Raw genomic sequence first — 11,587 nt, 5'->3', positions numbered from 1 at the left:
TACTGTTAAAGGATTTATTGCAGTAATACAACAAAAGTTTAGAAAAGATCTGTGTGATCAACCTGACCTGGAAGTTTCAGTTGCAGCAAGAGGGTTCTGACGTTGCAGCTTTCCCAATGCACACCTGAACCCCACCCAATGCCGACCGCCATACCATGGTAAGTTACATTTCTTGGTTCTATGTAAGACCATGTAAAGCAGCCCGTGTGGTGCCTCTGAGTGTCTATTAGTATTACCTTGTTCCAAGAAATCATTTTTAAATGGAAAACATGATCAACTTCTATGGCTTTCGGTTTTAAAAAAAAAAAAAACACCAGCTTCGTTTTTTTTTTTCTAGAAAGCTGTTTGTGTACGGTTCTGACACCTACACAAAAGGTTTTAATGAGCAGCAAAGAGTGTAAGGACCAAACAGTGGTTGAAATGTGTATTTAAGACTATTTACAACAGGTGGATCCAGTGCAAAATAACAAAACCCCAAGGACTTGAGCAGCCTAGGCAGTCCGTGCTGGTCACTTACTGTGAGGGACGATGACAAAAGTGCCTCTGGTTGATATGAGGCCGCCCAGCCCTGTGCTTCCTGCAACTGTGGTTAAATTGCTGTAGGCGGGAGTTGGTGGCCTCTGCACTTTCTGTAGCTTTCTCCCAGAGCACTTAGTCTGTAAGTTCTAGAAGTAGGTGGTAAAACACGAGCCCAGCAGTTGCAGAGCTGAGCACAAAACAGACTCCAGCCATCTGCTCCACAGCTGGGTATCTAGAGCTTGGGAACGTGGGGAACCTGGGCAGGATGAAGTCTTTTCTACACTTCTAAAAACTGCCAAAGCTCCACACCACCTCAATCTGCAGGCAAAGTACCAACCATAATGCGAGTTAATAGAAGCCAGGGGGTGGCAGACTGCTGAAGGACCTGTCTGAAGTACCATCACACCAGTCACAACAGGAGGATATGGTGACAAGGCCAGGGGAGGGGGGTAGTTTCTCACAGGACTGCAGGAGTCTGTTACACAGAACTTCCTTTTTGAAGTTACTAAAAATAAAAAAAGAACTACTTACGACTTGAACATAATGCCTCTCTTTTTATAGCTTTCTATAAGATTGTCATTAGAATGGCCTCTGAGGAAGTCCCTTGATAGCTGAGCATTTCCTGGGACAGCTGCTCCGTACTACACTCTGCATAAGGTGCTGTCTTCAGAGTCTCAGAGACCCCAGGGACAAGAAGACCTCAGGAACAAGAAGGAAGAGTTCCCTGGAAACACCTGCTACTAGTTAACCCCACCACCACCACCAAGGAAGAAACCGGACAGCAAGCGAGTGACCACATAAGTGTTCAGCCAACGCTCGGGTAGCATTTAGCCCATCCAGGGAATGATGGAGGAAGTGAGTGTAGCACAGACAACTCCAATGACTTATCTCCCTTCAGAATACAAGAGAACTGTTTAGACATCTAACCATCCCAGCAGACTCCCCATTCGCAGATATGGGTCTACAGAAATAAAGAATCCAGTTTCTTTGGTGTGTAGTAGGAAATCAGGAATGTGACACACAATGACTGACTGCAATAAGCTTTCGTCTCCTCCTTCCCCAGACAGCCACCTCTCCCTGATGAGGCCAAACTGCTGCTGGCCTTCTGGCTGGCCTCCCAAGAGGATGACAGAAAACAAACTCAGCCTCTGCTTTTCATTCCTCATCACCAAGAAACACTTCTCTGTGATCTGATCAAAGCCTAGGACTTAGTGTCAGGAAGACTTGGCACCCAGGAACCAGCACACGCCCAGGAGCCCCGAGCTCAGGCCCTGACACTAATCTTGTCCTGGCGATAGCGTCCAAGCTCTATCGCGACTACACCGACAAGGTTATGAGAGTGCAGTGGAAAGACTCTGAGACACAAAATCAGCATTTTTGGTCCCAACTCGTTAGCGGTGTCCAGTGTAAGCTTTGAACCAAGAGGTCACCGAGGCCGCAGCAGAGGAGATCATCCCACCAGCGCTGCTGCTGGCAATGGGTGGGGACACCTGGGTGCTCTGGCTCTGGGACACTTCCACCGGCTGGGAAGGGATGTCACAGAATCGGGGGCTTGGCAGGTTCTCCCAGTCTGTGCCCAGGTCAGTCTCCTCATCGCTTACACGCTCATCTCCACTCACGTCTGATTCTCCAGCAACTCCAGGGTCCACAAATTCCATGGACTCCTCGAGGTCTGCTCGTACTTCAAAGGGTCCTGACCTGTGTGCAGACAGAGGGGCTTCATAAGACACCACTGTTCTCCCACCCCACAGTTCTTTGAGTTTGAAATTTATTGGATATGGAAGAGGAAAAGAGACTCACCTTGCTGCATTTCCTTCTGCGTGCATGTGTGCTCGAATGTGCGAGTGTGTGCATGTGAGTGCGTGCGTGAATAGCAGTCAATGAGCAGAAGGGAGCAGGCATGCATGTGGAGGCCGCAGGACAGCTTTCGGGAATGATTCTCACCTACTTTTTTTTTTAGAACTTGTGTATACCAGGCAAGATGGGTGATTCTCCTGTCTGGCCTCCCATCTCACTACAGATGTGGCCACCTCATTCACCTGGCTTTTTTCATGGGTTCAGGAAACTGAATTTGAGACCCTGTGCTTGCACAAAGAACCCCTTAGCCCACTGAGCTGTGCCCCTAGCCCCATGTCTTTATTCATGATTGAGAAATCTGACTCCTTTGTCTATCTTTTTACTAGGTTTCTTTTCCATTACTGATTGAAAGACTGACTGACTCTAGATTTTTATTTTCTCTACTGTAGATGTTGCAAACCTCTTTATCATTGTCTCTTTAAGGTGTGAGGCCTTTCTTACTAAAGAGAGTGAGTCCCTGCACAGTAATGTGTGGCTCCTCTGTTTTACTTAGTTTTGAGTTTAGGGCTTGGTTAACATTTCTTTCCCTACCCTATGAGTATAAAATAGTCTTTCCTATTAGGTTTTTATGTAGTGCTTTAAACAGGATGTTTTATATGTGGAACTTGTTTTTATATATAGGATATAGCATGAAGACAACTTTTCCCTCCCTTGAATGCCAACTAGGGAAACCCTGTCGAGCATCATCATCTGACTCAGCTGAAACACAGTCCTGCGGGCACATCATCTGCTTCAAGACCCAGCTCTCTTTTCTATGGTATGCATACTGTTTATATGCTAATATGGAGGGTCTATAACTAGAAAGATATAGAGGGTGTGGTCCTGAGATGAGCTTACTAAGTGGCCCCAGGCTGGCCTTAGTCACAATCCTTTTGCCTGGGTTTCTTAAATTCTGAGATTAAACAAACACTGGTGTGCTTGTTTGTTTGTCTGTGTTATTGGGGTGGGAACGAAATAGCAAGCATGTGGAAGTCCTAGAACAATTTGTGAGAGTCATTTCTCTCCTTCTACATGTGTGGCAGGGAGAACTAAGGTCATCAAGGTTGGTGGCAAGTCCCTTTATCTAATAAACCATCTTGGTGACCCCACCCCCAAAATATCTTTTTTAAAAATTAACTTCATATCCACAGTTTGGGAAGGGGCCGGCCCTTCTTACTCTCCCTCTGCCCTTGGAAGCGGTTTGTCTGCCCATCTGCTGAAGTTCTTGCTGGCCTTGTCTTAGCTGAGAGAACGACGACAGCTTCCGGCCTCAGAGCTACTTCACCCAAACTACTGTTCATCCGCACCAAGAGGCCACTCTAGAACTACACGCCCCGCAACACCTCACAGGTTTCTTGCTACAGCTGCTCCCCAACTTGGGAGTTGAAAATATGATGAGTCCAAAAATGCAAATAAATCAACAAACAAATTTAAGCTCTGCACATGCTAGGCTCAGCCACACCCCTGCCCCTCTGAAGGAAAGATCCTAAGTTGCTCAGGCTAGCCTTAATTTGTAGTCCTCTTGCCTCAGCTTCCTGAGTGGCCAGATTACAGGCGTTTGCCACCTCAGCCAGCTCCACACCTCATTTACTATACTATAGTAACAAACACCAATAAGAGTGCTTACATTAGCTTACAGTTTGAGCAAAATCTCAGTTTACAGTTTGAGTAAAAGCTCATTTTCCAAAGAATATACACATGAGGTATGTCCTGTCTCTACACAAATGTGCCCATGCTGATGAGAGCAAGGACAATGGGTAAGGCCTAGAGCAGGTGCCAAAGGTGTCTATCCCCGTTTGTGCTCCTTGGGCTTAGCAACTAAGAAGTCACCTAGAGCAGACCACAGAGCACGGAGCACATCTGATGTTACTGACTTCTACTCTTTAAGCTGATAAATTTCAGACCAGCTCACTGTATGAATTCTAACAAGTGCTCGCTTCGGCAGCACATATACTAAAAATGAATTCTAACAAGTGCTGACCAAACTGACCTGGTGAGGAAAAGAAATCCCAAAGACACAGTATATGCAAGCCCAAAAGAAAATGTACAAGAGAAGGCACAGCTTCCAGGGGCAGGTTAGAAAAAAACCAGGTAGCCGGGCGTGGTGGCGCGCGCCTTTAATCCCAGCACTCGGGAGGCAGAGGCAGGCGGATTTCTGAGTTCGAGGCCAGCCTGGTCTACAAAGTGAGTTCCAGGACAGCCAGGGCTATACAGAGAAACCCTGTCTCAAAAAACCAAAAAAAAAAAAAAAAACCAAAAAAAAAAAAAAAGAAAAAAACCAGGTGACCTTCTAGAGAAGCACAAGGTGGCAGCCAGGGAACCGGGCTCCTCTATGACACATCACATGCTAAACGTACTCCATGACAACTTTCTGTCAGAAACAACTACAAAGGGATCCCAGAAGCCCACGCATGACCCACTGTTTCCTTGCACACAGTACTGTACAACGTTTGTCCTTCCCACAAAAAGAGGGACTTGGGGACACTGGAGACTATGCCAGTGAGAATGGCTGAAGCGCAGCCACAGAGAAAGCAGGCTTAGGGGAAGCCACACATGCAGCTTACCTGCCTAGGTGCTCAGAGCGCGGGCTGACCAGGTGCATCAGGTTCCTGAGTGTGTGCAGTGGTTGCAACTGATCTAGATTTACATGCTGGAAAAAGCAAAGGCTCCATTAAAACTTTCAAATATACAGCAAATAAAACACGAGTTGAAAGCACAGGCTCGTACCTGAGAAGAACAAAGGTAAAGGATGTTTGCGTTCAGTTTCCTCACTGCGCGTGTCAGTTTCTGCTTGCTGAGGTTTTCGCCACAGAACTCGCTGTAAGACAAGCACACAGCTTCTAAGATCGCTCACTCTCTGAGGAAGCTCTCTGTTAAAATGTTCTTTCTGAAGGCTATCTCTGAACTACAGTTCAGACCAACACAGCACATTCTTCCTCCTTAGTAAACTGCCTGAAACAGACCCTTCCTAGGCTCCCCTGGGGGCATCCCCACCACCTGCAGAACTGCAAATGCAAGTACCTAGGTGACTGAGCAACTCGGCCTCTGGAGCTCAGGCCAACAGGGGACCAACTGCCACCCACTCACTTCAGAGTGACAGCTGTAGACTCCAGGGTGTGTGTGTGTGTGTGTGTGTGCGCGCGCGCGCGCTCCGCGTGCACCTCTTCACCTCTTCTGCCTCTCTTCCTGGGACTCTGTGCCTTCTCTGCTTACAGTTTTCTTCCTTATTGTCCCCATCCATGGCTTGTTCCCTTCCTACTTGAGGCCCTGGGCTGGGGCTATAGCTCAGAGGAAGAGAATGCGCCCACCTGGGTTCAATCCGCAGTATATAAAAATAGAAGGGGCCGGGCATGGTGGCGCACGCCTTTAATCCCAGCACTCGGCGCATTTCTGAGTTTGAGGCCAGCCTGGTCTACAGTGTGAGTTCCAGGACAGCCAGGGCTACACAGAGAAATCCTGTCTTGAAAAAAAAAAACAAAAAAGGAAAAAAAACAAAAAAACAAAAAACAAAAAACCCAAAACCAGAAGAGGGCAAACACATGCACCTCCTGCTCTCAGTGATGCCCACAGGCCCTTATCACAGTACATTTGTAAGTTCTGGCTATGAATTACTTGAGCACACACCTAAAGCCCAGCAACCAGATACGGAGGCAGGAGGATCCTGAGACCAGCTGGGCTGTACGATGAGATCCTACTTAAATACAAAAAGCAAAACACAAGTATAGGCTGCTACAATTCCGTGATGTTTATGTGTGCTAGAAATGCAAGGGTAACTAGAGGTGGGCACTCTTAATGTGCACTGTGGGAGACTGTGTCTTTAAACATTTAAACACTAGGTTTTCATAAGAACAAAACAACCCCCTCCACACCCCACTGATAAAATCCCTCAGCTCCTGGTGGGAAGACCCCTGATTCCTCCCTCCTTCAGTTATTTCCCCAAGAATCAGATGGAGTCTCTGTGGGCTCTTCAGATTCCTTTGTGCCTGTATGAGATGGGGGTCATCCTCAGAACCAGCCTTATGTTGTAGTCAAACCTTCTCGGACTTACGCTGGCTTTTCTCTCAGCTAGTGAAAGGGCACACCAGGAAAACAGAGATGGATGGATGACAGTGACAGACAGCACTGCCACTGCAGTGACTTACCTGTTGCACAGCTTTTTGGGAAGATTGATGTCAAGTATGTGAGACACAATGTTGACGAGCTGCGTGGCGTAGCCCAGCGCGGCGCTGATAGTGTAGGCGGGGTTGTTATGCTCCATGTCTGCGAGTGCACACACACGTCAGGTAGGTTTTCACTTGCAGTGTTAGAATTATATTACTAATAACTAGACGTCACACTTATTCCATGGTCAGACACAAAAGTCCAAAATAGGCCAAGCATAAAAAATGGTCTAGACTGACTGGGCCTGGTAATCTATCATCTAAATGATTAATGACCAACCTAGCTCATGTGGTGGCTCATACCTGTAAATACCAACCCTGGGAGGCTAGGGTAGGAGGCCAGCCTGAGCTACATAAAACCACTTCTCAAGATGGAAGCGTTATCACTTCTTCTGTACCTCTGCCTACCCCAAATCTGCTGGCTCTTCTCTCAGCACCGACTCAAGAGTATGGTCCCTTGGCCACTTCTTCACAACCTGGGATGGTTAGATTTCAAAACCAATTTAACTCAGCCAAGTCCCAGGAGAAAGGATCAATGGGGATTGCCTGTGGGCATGTCTGTGGGTTTGTCTTGGATCTGTTAACTGACATGGGAAGATTTAGCCCACTGGAGTGTCTCCATGGACTGGGTGAGAGTGCAGAGAAGGAGCTGAATTCTTGCCTTCACCTTTTCCCAAGGCTGAACCATAATCTGGAAATGCAAGATGAAATGAAGCCTTTCTCCACAAAGCTGCTTGTCTTTGTCCTTCAGGGTGCTTTATACCAGAACAACAGTCATGTGTAACCAGAATTCTTTTTTTTTTTTTTTGGTTTTTCGAGACAGGGTTTCTCTGTGTAGCCCTGGCTGTCCTGACACTCACTTTGTAGACCAGGCTGGCTTCGAACTCAGAAATCCACCTGCCTCTGCCTCCCGAGTGCTGGGATTAAAGGCGTGCGCCACCACGCCCGGCATAACCAGAATTCTTTTGTCTGCCTTTCTCTATGAATTAATACTAACCCAGAAGTGAGTAATCAGTCATCAAGTGATGAATATACTACGTGGTATATCCATACAATGGAACAGTATTTAGCCACACGTAAGAAGCAATGGAGGACTAACATAGGCTATAACATGAGCTTTGAAAGAGAAGGCTAAAGCAAAAAGAGCAGAGCAAACACTGTACACTGCATGATCTCACCATCACTGGCTGGAAAGCAGAGCACGGGGCTCTCCCTGCGCTCAGGAAAGGTTTGAGATGAACAGAGCTCACACCCGGCGAATGAATGCTGTACACACACTAAATCCAACAGCTCAAGGCAGCACTCTTCACTCCGGCATGTAAAGTTTATCTCACAAAATATGTACACAAATACACTTTTAAAGAATAGCTTTGCTTCTCACCAGGTCCTTGGGTTGTTTTCTTCTCTTCTACCCAGTTATAGTAAGCAGAGTAATCCCCGTTGTTTGGTAGGCTAATCCACGGGCCTGTGATGCTAATGCTGCTGTCACCATTGTGGTCATCACAGACCCATCTTCCAGAGAGGTAAGTTGTCCTCCGGGCCTCAGCAAGCTTGCTCACCATGCTTGAGGTCATGGCACTGTCAGTCTCTGAAGACACGTCTGCAGGGTCTCTGCAACCAACAGCCAAGATTATACCGCAGCCACAGCATACATCTAATGCATGCTAAGAAAACAGTAAAAGCTAGGAGAAGAGCAGGAGAGGTTTTCATCATGTCTTGCCCAGCCATACACGTGTGTGTGTGTGTGTGTGTGTGTGTGTGTGTGTGTGTGTGTATGTGTGTCACACATGAGCAGGAGAGGACGCTCACGTGCATGCAGAGCACATCACTACATGGTGCAGCACCGGAGGACTGTGTGGCCTACTGTGACCACAGCCACTATGTGCTACACAACGACACAGGCGCATGCTTTCTTGGTATAAAAATCTCAACCTTATGAAAAAGTTGCAAGAATTTTAAAGTTTCACCCAAATTACCTACTTAGGAAAACGCAATGATAAAAATCGGGAGGCCTAGATCCAATCCTCATTCTGAAACCCAGAGCAAAATAAGCACAATAAGAGTCAGTCTGTAAGACAGGGGCTCGTGCATGCCAGGCTGGCCTGGAATTTGCTGTGACACAGAGGCTGGCCTTGAATTCCTGGTCCTCCTGTCTCAGCATCCTTAGAGCTAAGGTTATAGGTATATGCCATCATACCCAGCTACAGTGGAACAGAAATCAGGTCATTTCCCCTGCAGTACTAGTAATTCATCTACAGATCCAACCCTGCAGCCACATGAGCACTGTCAAGATCCTCTTTTGTGGCACAGGATGCTCGCTTGGGTGCCTGCTGATCCATCGGGATATAATGTTAGCACAAGACTTCTAGCCTCTCTCGGAGGCCTGACCAGTGGTCTCTATGCCAACGGTAGTAATTTAACTTTTCTCCACTGATCCAAAATACTTCCCAACTTTGTATCTAGCCTTTCTACTAGCACTGAGGGACTGAACCTAGGCCTTTTGCTCAGATGCTGCCTAAGGGCTCTACCACTGAGCAACATCCCCAGCCACTTTGCACTTTTGATATTGAAGCAGGGTCTCTTTAGGTTGTCCAGGCAAGGCTGAACTTGCAGTCTGCCTGTGTAAGTCTCCCAGGTATCTGTGACCTCAGGTCTGTGGCACCAGGAGCAGCTTTACCAGACACAGAATATGTGGAAACATCAGGGAGGGAATGGGTTTTCAAGTTGGAAGCAAAACTCAGATCTGTTAAGTTTTTAGGGAGCCAAATCTGGCAATACACCAAAGCGGAGACTGAGGGAGAGACAAGAAAGAATGGTTACTAGTCACCTACTGTCAGTCCAGACAGAGCAAGAGAGCCAGGAGACACACAGCCCTCAGGTGGAGAGCATGTGAGATTTTGACGGTCGTTTCCACACCGCCAACCAGAACACTGAGATGCAGTGGGCCGAGTGCGCACTCTGCTCCCAGTTCCACCTTGTTTGTTTGTTTGTTTGTTTGTTAGTGGTGGAGACTGAACCTATGAGGGGCTCATGCTAGGCAAGAGCTGAACTACAGCTAGCCCCTTCTTAAGGTTGAAACAGGATCTGAATAAGTTGCCCAGGCTGGCCTTCAACTTGCAATCCACCAGTCTCGTCCTCCAAGAAACTAGGATTCTAGGTTTGAAGCACTAGACCAAAGTGAACTTTGTCAAAAGCACCCAGGTGACTGATGAGAGGGTAGGGAGGCAGGAAGGGAAAGAAAACCACTGTCCTCTCTACCCCCATTTCCTGAGAGCCACTATGCACTAGAGTCACAGTGCTGTTTCCTCAACAGCTTATAGAATAAACAGCCATTCCAGACAACGCTAAGTCTAGGCCTTGTCTATGTACCAGTTCACACTCAGTAATGCAGGTGATTTCAGCCTCCACTCAACAGACAAGGAAATCAGGTTTGTGGGTTCAACAGTGTGTCTCACATGCACACAACTGATAAACGCCCTGACTGGCCTGACTAAACAGATGGTTCCCCAGGCGTCTGAGCCAGAATGTAACCTGAAGGCTGTGACAGAACACAAGCCACCCCACCCCTCGTCCTGACTGCCTCCCTTTCATTTACTGTTAGCTGAGGAAGAGAAGAATCAAGTTTCATTATCAGGAAAGCCTACCGACCCTCAAATGAGGCCCAGTAGATTGAGTGCTGACACACTGAGAAGACCCTGCTCAGCACCTGCCCGCCCCTGAGCCTTCTTACTGTATGTACCTCCCAGAAGTCTTCACTTCGTCGATTGGGAATATGATGGAGGTGAGCTCTAGGATGTGTGACCTTCGAAGCCGCGCCAACCGCTCATAGTGACTCTTCAAGTCAATGGTCTTCTTCTCCACCAGGTCCCCAAGCTTGCGGTTGTGCCGCTGAATCTTCTCCTTTTTCTCTTGGTGCCGCTGTGCTCGGCTGTAAAGCTTCTGGTTCTTTTCCTTGTTCTTGAGGAGGCCTTCAGAATCTGCACAGGAAGCGACGTGAGCCTGTGAGCAGCTCTGCACTGCTCGCCTCCACGCTCACGAGTGTGCACGCAGAGGAACTTCACTAGGGCTTCCTACACAGACTCCTGGGGTCACAGAGTCTGAGGCTTGCTAGGGTCACTGTACTCAACTTAGCTTCATCTGAGTCACGAAAACAAACTGTGCGCTCTAAGACAGACACCTAGGAAGCACTTCCTCTGGACCTGTGTGCCGGCCCAGCAGCCGCCCTGCATTGGTCCCATTAGCTGGTGTACAGTTGACTTAAGTCTTAAGTGCCATCTCCAACCTACCCACTGCCCCCCTCTCTGCACCCCTTGAGTGAATGTGTGTGCATGTGCGTACATGATCCTCTCTCTTGCCTCAACATGCTGAATGCTGGAATGGGACTTCATGTGTGTGTCACCATGCATGGCTCTTGCACAATCTATAAACTACAGGTAATGCCTGGCAGTTCTCAAACACAGACCAAACTTCTGAACCTTCAAACAGGCATAGCCACAGATCTCTTTTACCCTCGCTATTTTCAGTGCTTCCCCACACACTCGCGATCCTCTTCTCAGATGGACCCACTCAATGTCAGGGAAAGCCTGCAAACACCCATCCACACACTGTTGTTCAAAATCCTACCCATCTGCTCATGTGCTTCCAGCTTATGGCCTGAAATGTGAGCTCTCAGCTGTTCCTGCTACCATGCCTTTGCTCCACCATCATGGACACTAACCTCTGGAATCATAAGCCCAGTCAAATGTTTTCTTTCATAAGCTGACTTGATATGGTGCTTGACCACAGCAAGCATGGTGGCGCACGCCTTTAATCCCAGCACTTGGGAGGCAGAGGCAGGCGGATTTCTGAGTTCGAGTTCGAGGCCAGCCTGGTCTACAGAGTGAATTCCAGGACAGCCAGGGCTAGGGCTACAGAGAAACCCTGTCTCAAAAAACCAAAAAAAAAAAAAAAAAAATAAATAAAAATAAAAAAAAATAAAAAAAATAAAAAAAATAAAAAGAAAAGAAAAGAAATGTGTCCAATGAGGCAAGGTTTCACAAAAGTCATAAAATTCGGTCAGCACCTATGGTAAC

General features: G+C 47.5%; 1 protein-coding gene across 1 annotated transcript in view; it reads right to left on the bottom strand.

Annotated features, from left to right (window-relative positions):
• The window catches only part of Atg14 (autophagy related 14), a 32,613-nt gene continuing 21,026 nt past the window's right edge, over positions 1–11,587 (bottom strand). The window contains exons 5-10 of the mRNA XM_021181632.2: positions 10,255–10,492; positions 7,897–8,126; positions 6,498–6,615; positions 5,083–5,173; positions 4,920–5,005; positions 1–2,217 (exon numbers count right to left, since the gene is read on the bottom strand). Coding sequence (XP_021037291.1) covers positions 1,911–2,217; positions 4,920–5,005; positions 5,083–5,173; positions 6,498–6,615; positions 7,897–8,126; positions 10,255–10,492 — 1,070 coding nt within the window. The 3' untranslated portion in view covers positions 1–1,910. The remainder of the gene's footprint in view (positions 2,218–4,919; positions 5,006–5,082; positions 5,174–6,497; positions 6,616–7,896; positions 8,127–10,254; positions 10,493–11,587) is intronic.

Source organism: Mus caroli, unplaced genomic scaffold (assembly GCF_978045245.1).
Source record: "Mus caroli unplaced genomic scaffold, Mus_caroli_1 scaffold_12, whole genome shotgun sequence".
NCBI lineage: Eukaryota > Metazoa > Chordata > Mammalia > Rodentia > Muridae > Mus > Mus caroli.
Note: the sequence above shows the minus strand (reverse complement) of the source record. Positions and strands in the feature narration are given on the sequence as shown.